Source organism: Lichenostomus cassidix, chromosome 3 (assembly GCF_008360975.1).
Source record: "Lichenostomus cassidix isolate B80296 chromosome 3, HeHo_3.0, whole genome shotgun sequence".
Taxonomy (NCBI): Eukaryota; Metazoa; Chordata; class Aves; order Passeriformes; family Meliphagidae; genus Lichenostomus; species Lichenostomus cassidix.
In genome coordinates this window covers 71545446-71557660 of record NC_139483.1, presented here as the reverse complement: position 1 = coordinate 71557660, position 12215 = coordinate 71545446, and the positions used below count along the sequence as shown (strand labels likewise).

Sequence of the window (12215 nt, the reverse complement as noted above, 5' to 3'; positions counted from 1 at the left end):
AGACAAAAGCAATTTCATATTCTTGTGGAAACATGCTGTCTTCGTTTTAGTAACCCTTCTTTCAGCTTCTGATGTGTCCATAATAAATTAAGATTTTAAACAATGCAGCAATGCTCCTGGCCTTTAATTTGTTTCTCTGTATAGAATTGTAGACAATAAGCATCTGGATTTCCTGAATGACTTCTAATAAAAGCAGATTCTGCCCTTACAATTTGTTATTTTATTATACATCAGAGCAGATTTCCTGGTGTTAAAAACAGGCTCTGTTATAGAGAAGATGACAGTGGTCAACAACATACTGCTTAATTTCTTTAACAAATCAGTCAAAACCCATATATTTTGTATCTATACAGTGTTTTGTTACTACGAGGGCAGAAGATGACCAAAATTGAATGTGCTTCCTAAGACTATCTACTCACCCATATGATGGCATATGTTTTAAAATGTTTCTTTTTTTTTCTTTTTCCAGAACGCTGGAGCCTACTGGAATAGCCATCGCTAGATAAACAGAACAATTTTCAAACCACCTGCATCCTTCTCAGAGTTTTCCACTAATGTAGATCAGATCAGCATACACAGAAATTTAGACTCCAATTATATGGAAATTATAAAGTTACTTTCCAAAAAACGCTATCACAATATCTCCTTGTCAGTGCTCATAGCATTGATTACCTGTAATCTGGCAGGTACTAACTTTTCCTGCATGTTGTGACAGAAGAATAATATCACATATGTTGATCTCATGCCCTTGCTACACTATTGTACTCCATTGCTATTTCCACTAAAAACCATTTATCACAGTGATTAAGAAAATTCTGACTGCATCAGCTTCTGCATTGCGGTTATAGAATCTTTGTTAATTTAAAGCCATGAGTACACTGTTGTTTCCCGATAACACTACCATTACACAAAATTGGAAAAAAAAGACTAAATTTCTAATATTAAAAAAAACCAAAAACAAAGCTCTTCTATGAAATCTGGCTGGATTCTTTCCTAGTGAAAAGGCACAGGGTATCCCAAGACCAGATCACTCTCTCCTGATTTTATTGGGGTGCTGAACAATAACCACAGGTAATCCTGGCCTTCACAACCAACTTTAGAATGCAAATTTTTACTGCTAATATGTAAGCTGCAAATATGCAGTTTTAGATATCTGAATATGAATCCAGTTTCACTTTGAGAATATTCATAGGTGTCTGTCTCCAGGATCATTAAATGTTATCAGAAAGAAACGGTTGACAGCAATACATCTGCCCACTACACGTTTGCCTTCCATTTCTTTTTTCTCTTTTCTTTGTGGTAGAAAGAAAAATAGGAAAATTGCAAAAGTGATGAAAAGCTAAAATAAACAAATATGTAAGAATTGTATAGACAAAATAACAAGCATGCTAAAGGGACCAAAGCATGTTTTTCTTAATAAATGAAATAAACCTCACATCTTCCAAAGTGATAACCAGTTTTATGTCACTGGACATTTAAGTTTAGCCAAACTCCTTGACTTCAATTGAAAAAATGTCCAGCGCCTTTGAAAAAAGTTCAAGCCAAATCCATTATTCTTCCTATATTGCAGTCAAATATGTGAAGTTGTTTGTATACAGAAAGACAGGCTGTGGCTAGCACAGGCTTTTCCCATGAGAATTCTTTTTGTGTTTTATAAATAAAGATAAAGTTTGGATGTTATTAAAAACAGTGTCCCAAGATCTGGACGGTGCAGGCCTGGCCAATCAGGCCTGGGGGAAGGCTTCTGGCCGACCAATCTGGGTGACTTTTGAAAACTCTATATATATGATGAAATCAAAACAATAAAGGTCTTTCCTTCTTGCCACTGAGAACTGACCTCTTTACTCTGCTAGCTGCTCAACAGCGACAACAGGCTTTAATTTTTTTGTGGATTTTAGTTTTCAGTTATGCAGAATACTTACTAAATTCTAAAAAATTTCTTCTGATTGAAAGGTAAATGCTGCATTGCTACAGTTTTATCTTAATGGTATTTTGATCCTTCATCCTAGTTTGAATACCTACTACCTTTTCTAAAAGGCCCCACATTTTCACACAAGTAACAGCTCACTCCACTTAAGCATACACACCTAGGCACTAACAATAATAAAATATTTACAATGAAAATTTTATTGTGTGACAATATCGCATTTTTGTTTCAAATAATATCAAACCTTAAAGTTTGCTAGTTTCGCTAAACATATCAAAGGTTACCTCTGCATTTAGGTTGTCTGCAAGGCTTTCAAGAAACTGGCTTTCAATTGGGTTCTGCTGTGTAAGAAGAGTCAGGTAATGACTGAGTTTATCATGAGTTGTAATAATGATGCCTTCTCCGAATTTGTCAAACTGAGGCCGTCCAGCTCGACCAAATATCTGCATGACATCTAAAATTCCAAGGTCAACAAAGGAGCCTCTTTTTGCAGCATATATTTGTGTTCCCTGGTTGAGGAAAAGTTAATAAAAATTAACATAAATACACATGAATATAATCCTGATGAGCTGAATACTGAAATTAGGCAAATACAGCATGATTTCAGAAGTGTACTTTAACTAATCCTTTCATAATCTTTGATATATTTAAATCTTTACTATACAAACTAGACTCCCACTGGAGAGAATCAGTTTAATGAGATATAAATAACATTTCAAGTCAATCAGATATTTCCCCTCCAGGCCCAAAACTCACAAGAGATCTTGCTATCTACACTTTACAGGATTCTTTTAAGAAAGATAACCCCTTGCAGAGTAGGGAAGCTCTCACCTTAATAACAACAGCATGAGCAGGCAGATTGACACCCCAAGCAAGTGTAGCTGTACAAACCAAGACTTTGATATGTCCATTAGAAAACAAGTTCTCAACCAAACTTCTGTCTTGCCGCAGCATTCCGGCATGATGAATACTAAATCCATCTGGAAACAGCTCACGTAACTGCTTATTTCTGGATCTCTGTACCTGGAATGGACAAGAATAATTCAATTCACTTCTAATTACAGCACAAGTACTAAAAAAAAAAAAAAAGAAAAAATGTGAATATTATTATGACTCATAAGAAAGAAACTATTTCTATTAATGTTGGACTTTCCATCAATGTCAGTTTGTGATGGTTTTCTATAAACTGATTATTCTATACTTTTTTTTCAAAAATACATCTAAATGTTTAAAAGATTGTAAGAATTTTAATCATTGTACAAAAGTATAGTTTCACTTAAATGGAGATTCAACTTAACCAACAATGAGTAACAGTGAAACTGAGAACTCATCACTTTTCCTTAAAAGCAACTCTTTCAGACTGTGCAGGCAGCTTGGACAGGCTTGAGGCAGCAAGGCACACACTATACTCAGCATTAAGGAGGGGATACCCTTCCCCACCAGCAGCCATTGCAGTGCTGCAGCACTGCCTGAATCAATAAATTCATAGTATGCAATCAAACTGTTCATTTATGCCTCATTTTTCCTTTCCCATACACAGGAGTCTGGGATCTCAGTCTGCAAACTCTCCAGCCTCCTGCAGGGTATGAGGTCTGTGAGCATTATTTCTGGGTGCTGGCTTTATCATGCTTCATCTCGACTGAACACTGACTCTGAGTTATGAAAAACTAATATACTTTCCTGATTTACCACAAATACTTCTGATTTTCCGCTTGTCTCTTCCACATTCCTACCTGCTGCACTAAGTGCCTTCCAAAACCAATTGCTGATAAATATGATACCAAAAGGGTTGTGGTAATGATGACTCCAATCTTTCTCTAAACCATATTTCTTTATCTCTTTCCACAGAATCTCTACTTTTCCATAAACCACATGAAGGTTAAGTAGTATTTGACTCTTGCTATATTTTCAGCCTTGCATATTATAGTGAATTAATTCTAGATAAAATTAGATTATTATTGTCTTTATTGTTGATGTTATTATATCTTCACATTTCTTTACCATTTCCTGACACACAGCCACCGAAAAGTTGATTTATGGGATACAGAATGGGTAAAGCAAAGCAAAACATGGTTCACAGTACTGGCAAATTGCCAAACATGAACAATAAATCTCTGCAAACACAGAAATAAATAGGGAGATGGGAATGCAATTATAAAGGAGGACATGAAAAGAAAAATATTGTAGGAAAAACACATTTCTCAGTTTCTCAATTATCCAGCTTCTCAATATCTGATCTTTCCTGCTTCTGCAGTAATTATTTACCATTCATTTAAAGGAAATCAAACTCAGCTTTTACACATGACGTTTTGGCAAATTTAATTAACTGCTGTACTGCTTAAAGATGAATAAATAATAAATTGATAAAGGGGCCCTGCAGTTCATGAAACCTATTCTTCATGAGCTAACAAATGGAAACAAATATTTCATAAAGAGCACAGATGCATCAAGGTTTGCCTTTATTGACTATCAACAACAAAACTCACAGAAGGTTGTGAAAAATTCACTCCAGCTGCAAACCTGAGAATAACTGTGACACAGAAATTTGGACTTCTCTTGATTATATTTGGAACTTGGTGCAAGCATTTAACAATGAATTCATTTTTTTCTTAAATAAGAGATCAAACAATCATAAAAAAATCACTTTTTAGTAGAACTTTTTGTATTGGTGTCACATGCCTATTTTATATTTATTTAAGTATCTACTTTCCAGAAAGCATAATTATTCAATATAAATCATTACACTTTAAATATTATAACCTTAGCTAAAACAGCAGAATCTTGGTCTCAAATCCTCACAATTTAAAAATTGCATACCTTTGTAACTAGATTTCTTATGTTGTTTAATGTATTGAAAGACGGGAATATACGAGTGGAAAACTAAGAATAGTGAAATTGTGTACTACATTTAGAAGAAAACTATTTATTTATGGTTTTAGGAAGTAGAATTTCATCAATTTAAGAGAAAAGAACTTGTGAATATAGTAAAAAGGAAGAGGAAGGAGAAAGGTTTGTGACAGAAAACATATTAAGATATGGCAGTGCTAGTCTGACCATGATTCAAGTACTTACAAGGTCAAGCTTAATCAACTGTCTAAAAATATGTAGGTACACCCAAATGTATCCACCTGGTTGCATTTAGAAAGAATAAAAATGCTCTAAAATCTAAAAATAGTTCTAAAATCTACCACACATTCTAAACCAACATCTATGAAATACTTATTATGCACAGGTTCATTTATTGGATCTATGAAGTGCTAGACTTTCAGGTTACACAGCAACCAGGTCAGAAATACAAGAAATAGATTTTTTTCCAAGACAGAAGATGATGATCTTTTTTAAATGAAAAAAACACAGCTCACTTTTGACATACGAATAAAACAAATGCCGAGGAAATAAAATTGCTAATTATTCTGGCTGATTCTATTAACTGCCCAGAAATGGAATTAATTTTCTTTCCATAAATTTGTGTTCACTTTATTTACAAAGATACAAGACAAGTTAATTCAAGAACAATGACATAATCCAATTTTACAAAGTCACACTTGAGAAAATAAAATAAAAAATTATTCCCGTATCTCAGTGATAGCTTGAAAGATTGCTCACACTGTATCATTTAATGGCAGCATATTTGCAAACAAACCTTTTAAACTCTTGTGACAGCGAGGTGCATGGCTATTGCACTTAATCTGGATTTTAATTGTTGCAGAGACAACAAAATCAAGCACTACTAAATAAAGGAAGTGAACCTATAAAAAGTTATATTGCTTCAACCTTGCTCTATTACAGAATAAAACAAAAAGGTTTTGCGTAAAATTTATACAAAATGTTACTAAGTGCCTCAGGTGTACAGAGAAGTTGTTATTATGAGGTATAGCACTGGTCTCCTGATTAGAATTGATTTTCTTTCCCCTCTGTTATTGCTCAAGAGGGCTGTAGATTTATGACCTTTGCTTACATGTGTGTGTGCATCTAAAACAGTATAAGTTAAATAAATTCCCAGTTTAGCTTGCTGCCACCTATATTTCCCCTTTAAATGTCTTGAATTTCGTGCAATTCTTGATTAAGAAACATTAAAAATGTTTCTTAACAATTAGAAATAGAAAAATGTCCTGCTTAATTTTAATGAGAAATGATGCATACATAGCAGGAAAAAAAAAATCCAACTTTTCTACTTATAGCAGACTTATAAAAGATAACACCCTTTTCTTACCCCTTTCATGTATCTGGTATCACAAAGATGTCATCATTCATAAGAACTATAAGCTTCATGCTCTTTAAAATATTCATATGGCGCACTAAAGAATGAAATTTTTCAAAAGTCTATTGATACCTTTTTTCTTATTTTATATAAAAAGCAAGTAAAAAAGAGCAATAAAGCTTGATTATGAGAAGCAGCTGCCAATAAATTACTTCTTTAACATGAATTGATGGTTTGGATTTTTTTAAATCTCCAATTGCTACACTCATCGAGGAGAAACAAAGTAGATCATCGCTACCTGCTAAGATAATTTCTTTTTCATTCTGAAGATTACTCATTTTTCTTTTCTGCTTCCTCATTTTAAGATATTGCTTGAAATTCTGAATTTGGATGTTTTTTCCCACTAATAACACAGGTTTTGACTCATGTGTTTTCTTTCAATAACAGAAATGGCACGGGCTATTCTAGCATTTTTCTCACGATCTCCTTACTATAGCAAACTTCATGCTCATGACCAGAAGACTCAATCATTGTAATTTCCCTTCTGTGGAGTTCACAATAGGGCAGCACTTGCAGTCTGCTCAGAATGCACCATTATATCTGTTCACTGGTTTGAGCAATTCTGAGCAATTTACTCTCATCCTCCATTCTCTGCACTGTCCCGACACCCTGCAAAGTAGCAGCTCTTAATTTTGAGGCCTCATTAGCCTCACTTGATGAGTGTCGGTGCTCAGACAGCACAGACATCACAGACACCTACACCAAATGAAGTAAGAGATCTTCTGCTGCAGCTTTCAATGAACAGCAGTCAGAATTTAGCATTACTGCTGTGTGATGAATACAACTCAAGTATATCCAAAGTAACTATGTTGTAACTTTGCTGAAGACATCTGAAAATGTAATTCGTAGGTTGACCTAAATTGTTTTAAGTCCCAGCAAGACAAAAGCATTTTCTACCTCATTCATATTACTAATACTGCTGAATCTGCTCTGCTGGTTCATTTAAAGAATACTGACTGTCTTTCAAAATTTATGAGATCAGGGTAGGATGGGAAAAATGTCTATCTATTCCAGAAGTACAGGTCAGCTGACAGAAGCAGGAGGAGTAAAGCAGAGTTGAAAAGTCCATGCATGGGCTGATTCCTGTTCCATACATATAAAAAAACCCTAGGTATGATAGAAACAGAAAGAAATTATCAATGGATTGCATAATCATTCACCATTTTTGCTCTTCAGAATTTACTACATTCATGTTGCATATTAATTTATCTATGTATGAAAAAGTTTTACTCTTGTTTGCAATTGCTGTTTCAAAGGGGAGAGACCAAAACTTGGATATTGTAAATAAAACCATAAGAAGTTGTTTTTTATAAGAATGAATTCAAAATACAGTAATTTTTTATTACACGGAAAAAACATGAGACTCCTTAATATACAGTTAGACAAGTATATGAAACCTACACAAAATAATGAACCATGAAAGATAAGAAGTAATACTACCTGACAGTTTATGACAACAACTGTACAGAGAAATACAGATTGGAATCTAAACGGAGAAAATAGATATGCACTTGAATTACAATGATTTTTCTTGAGGACTGTCCTTTTATGAATTACAGGTGTTAATATTCTACTTGTATTGTCTATACAATAATTAAGCTATCAGCAGCTGTTTCTAGGTCAAGGATAAAGTGGCATTTTATGGGGCAGCAGTAAGATCACTCTTTTTGCTCTTTCCTGGAACAGCAGAATTAGCTTCACTGACTGCTCACCCTGCAGCTGGGTCCTGTGAAGAGTCAAAAGACTACCAAGAGTTTTCCTCACCAAGATGACATGCATGACCTAGCAGATAATTTCTGGAGGGATGCAGGCTGCCCAATATGCTATTCTACTTAATGAGTATGCAAGCTCATTCTCTACATCTTCACTTTTTTAATGTATCTAACTATTCACTTTGTATAGTTATCCTGAAGTAGTACCTCTGTTCAACACTTATTCTTTTACTGGGATATAATTAGTTGGTACCTGGTAAGACATTATTTGAAGATGGTAATTCTAGCAAACAAATGTGAATCAGTCTGAATTTCTCCTAGAAGAGTCAATAATCTAATTGTCTCCCTCTGGCGATTTAAGTTCACTGTATTAAAGTTAGAATTTTTTAAACCTATGAGTAACTGTCTGATCAATTTACTGATATCACCTCAGTAAGCTCTGTAAAGTGCTCTAAAAACACCTCCGAAGGAGAAAGAAAGGAGAGTAGTGGGACTGCCCCAATCAGAGCATTTTAAAAATAATTCCTATAAATTATACTTTGTTTCTCTTTTTGATTCACAAAGGAAGGAGGTGTAAGCAGAATTTCTGGCACATTTTTTCTATTGCCCTGGCCTTACCACTGATCCTAACCTGTTTATTCCAAAAGGTTGTGTTTCATCCAGGTACCTTAGGGAGTTGATAACTACAGTTAATGAAGGGATTGGTATGGTGTCCAGAAATGTCTTGCCTTTTTCAGTGTGTTCTTTTTTACACTGTTACATCATGGCAGCCCCATCTTTTTTTCATTGGAAAAGTTATATGGTGCCTAGAGAATGAAATATTCTATAGTAAAAGGAAGAAGAGCATTCAGATTAAAAACCTTGAGCAAGAGGTACACACTTAATGTAATCTTTGATTCCTCAGATCTATAATCTATAATGCATAAAGCAGAAGTGTTTACAGACTTCACTGATCAGAGAAGCTAAGGAAATGTAGCATAATGTTTAAAATGTTGCATTTCTGAGCCAGCCAGACAAGCCAAGAATGAAAGAAAAATGAATGCAAGCCTGACCACACACAAATGATGAATTTGCAACAAGTCACTGAGGAGGTAGACATAGTTTCAAACTATCTCAGTTAATGCCCAGCAAAAAAGGCCTACAGAGCAAAAAAAAAAAGGAGCTGTTTGTATAGACAATACACTACCTCAACTTGAGCAAGAATTTTATAATGTGGAGCAAAGTAACATAACATTTCACTTCAAGCTAGACTGTGGTGCCTGTCTTAAAACTGAATGAATTACTGATTCGCAGACAAAAGTGTTTAAGAACCTAGAATGAAAAACAGATCCAGCAGTAGGTTTAGACAGAAAGAAAATGTTCATTATAATCACCCAGTTTAAGCACCACCGCTCAGAAAATAACAAGATTTTTCATATATTGTACAAAGATAAGCATATTTCTACTGTGTATAGCAAGTGAAATAAAAATTATATAGAGACATTTCTGTACTGCTTCAGTATGATGAAAATCTGGACCTCACAGCAAACACCAATCTGCGACTAAATAATCTCAAATCTTACTAAGACAAGTGTCAAAACATTTCAGTTTATGAAAATGCACATCAATTAAGATTGAGTTAATTGTATGACATCATAATTTTAAATTGCATGCAAAATCATTCTAGTCAAAATCTATTTTCTTTCTCACCAATTTAAAATTCTCTGGGAACAGATGTAAGAAACATGTAAAATACAGCAAGATATCTATTTGTCTCCAGCCTTTGAGACAGTAAGTTCTGTTGTCATATTTGTTAGCCACTTGGAGCACGAAGATGAAAAAAACATCAATCTTGGTCTGTTTTGCTGACAGCAGAACTTTTCAATATGGTGTTATAAAACTAGCCAGTAGGGAAGATACACAGCATAGAAAGAAATTGGTAAAGAGAGAGTTTGATGATATGCAAGGATGAATTTTTACTGGTTTCACTTTGAATACTGACAATCTCTGGAGACCTAGTTAAACATTTTATTGCTTAACTGTGCAAAGATTTCAATATTTCTGCTTCAACAGGAAACTGATACTGCATGGTGTCTACAAAAATATTTGTTATATTTGAGAACACCTCCTCTGCTTTGTAATGCTCAAAATTGACACTCTGCTCAGCCATGACAGCACCAAATGTATTTTTAGCCAGAAAAAATGAAAGCAGAATGTCTTTTAAAGTTCTTTCCAACACTGCTGCAGCTTACTTAAAACATATCATAATGATTTTTAGTGGAACTCCTCCTTGAAGGCTATACTGACTGAGATATTATTAACCCTGCAAGAAAAATATTTAGTGAATATTAAGTGTATTTTTCATTTTGATATTAAACCACAAATGTCCACTAAACTTCACAGCTATGCAAAGTAACAGACTGAGAGTTCTGCAGAAGACTGGAAATTTTCTCACAGTTCTTACAGGTAATTGGAAATGTGCACTATGATTCATAGTTTATATATTTTTCAAACAATTGTAGGATGGCATCATTACATATGACCAAGAAAAACTGAAGTTTATCTTAAACCAAGAAAGTAATTTTTAGATAGACGAGTACTAAGTAGTAAATGTCTTTTGGTTTGGTATTGTGCATTGGTTTCTTCACTTTTCTAACTTCTGCCTTACACAGTATGGAAAATAAGCATAACAATACCAAGAAGACACGATAAAAAAACCCAGAAGTCAATAAAAGTAGTAGAAAATCCTAAACTAAAAAATATCACAATTATAAGTAACTTGAACTATGTAACTTGCATTTTAACAAGAAAAAAGCATAAATAAACTGCAACATCAGACCATCTTCAGCACCCAAGCTTTTTTCACTAATACCTGTGCAACATGAAGACCCAGAAAAAAATTCATTATGGAATTAGCATCACATAAAGGGTTTTTTTTAATTGATGTGCTAATATTAAACAAGTCTCAGAACTAAAGACATTTTATTCCTCCTATAGCCTTTGCTGTTACAAAAGAATTTCAGGGATTCCTTAACAAACTTTGTAGTTCAGGATTGCTGAATGTTAAACCTCACAAGATGAGCACTTTTCAGAACTCTGTAAAGGACTTGAAGGATCATACAGGTTTATGGATTTTCATACTGCAAAGTCCATACAGTAACATCTGATTAATTATATTAAGCAGTAATTACTTGGTTTATTTGACAGAGAACTAACAAACAAAAAAAGATCTATTAAGAAACTAGTAGACCTTTAAGTGGTGAGACCAATAAAACCTGATTTCTGATGAATTTTATACTCCTTAAGCCTCTGTCTCAATTCAAATGCTTGCTCCATCAGATTTCCCTAACCTCATCTCTCCCAGAATTATTTCACTGCATTACTGTTTCACAAACTTTTCCACTGTACCCTTAGGACAAAAAAATGCATCTTAAAAATGGCATCTGTAAGGCTTATGCTGATTTTAAGCATTGTCATCTGATTATTACTAACACCTTTGACAACGATGTCGTGTTTTTTGTTAGTTTTATTCCAAATTACTAGCAGGCTACTCTCAAGTTCTGCTACTTCAGTGCAGAACTGGGAAGCCTGTGGACTATTGAACATCATTCAAAATAGGTTTCAAAGGTGACATGATGTCTTTAGGCACCTAAAAAGGCACAAAAGTGTAAGTGACAGAATAAGAAGGTTTATATTACTAAAATTTATGGCCAGCAGAATTGGGAATTTAGAGTCAGTTTGTCTGCTAAACTGAGGCAGCTACTAGGCTTGCTGCCAGAGGAAACAAGCAGGTGCAAGAAAGGAGCACTGTGCAGTCACCTCTATATAGCTTAACTTTACACCCAGATCCTGTTCAAATGTAGGATGTTTTCTCATAGACCTCTGCTAAATTTTGAGATCCCTTGCAGATTGAAACTCTACTGAAAAAAAAATCAGGTTTTATTACCTTTCTCTCTTCAAAAAACCCCTCCCCTCAAACTCAGCCTTCATAGTACCAATATTTTGTTACTTACTAATATTTTGTTTGATACTTCATGAAGCCTGCAAGATAATTGCTTTGCAAAGTTTAGAAATTGCAGAGATTAACACATTTATGTATAATTAAACATGGCTTTGAAAGACTGTTTTCTACATCAACAGTTCTTTAAGCATTTATATAACCCAGCACATATACCTCCCACCTAAGGCTGATATTTTGAGCAAAGGAATACTTCATTTTCTTGTTCAAGTAATTTTTATAACATATTTACAGAGATCTGAGAAAAAAAAAAATTGCATTGATGTTAATTCATCCATCTGCTTCGGGGTTTGTAAACAAGATTAGAAATCCTCTGCA

At 34.2% G+C, this 12215-nt stretch overlaps 1 protein-coding gene across 2 annotated transcripts in view; it reads right to left on the bottom strand.

The window, feature by feature from the left end:
* The window catches only part of ASCC3 (activating signal cointegrator 1 complex subunit 3), a 249666-nt gene that overhangs the window by 95117 nt on the left and 142334 nt on the right, over window positions 1–12215 (bottom strand). For both annotated transcript variants that reach the window (XM_085056274.1, XM_085056275.1), the window contains exons 15-16: window positions 2759–2950; window positions 2212–2436 (exon numbers count right to left, since the gene is read on the bottom strand). In XM_085056274.1, coding sequence (XP_084912400.1) covers window positions 2212–2436; window positions 2759–2950 — 417 coding nt within the window. The remainder of the gene's footprint in view (window positions 1–2211; window positions 2437–2758; window positions 2951–12215) is intronic.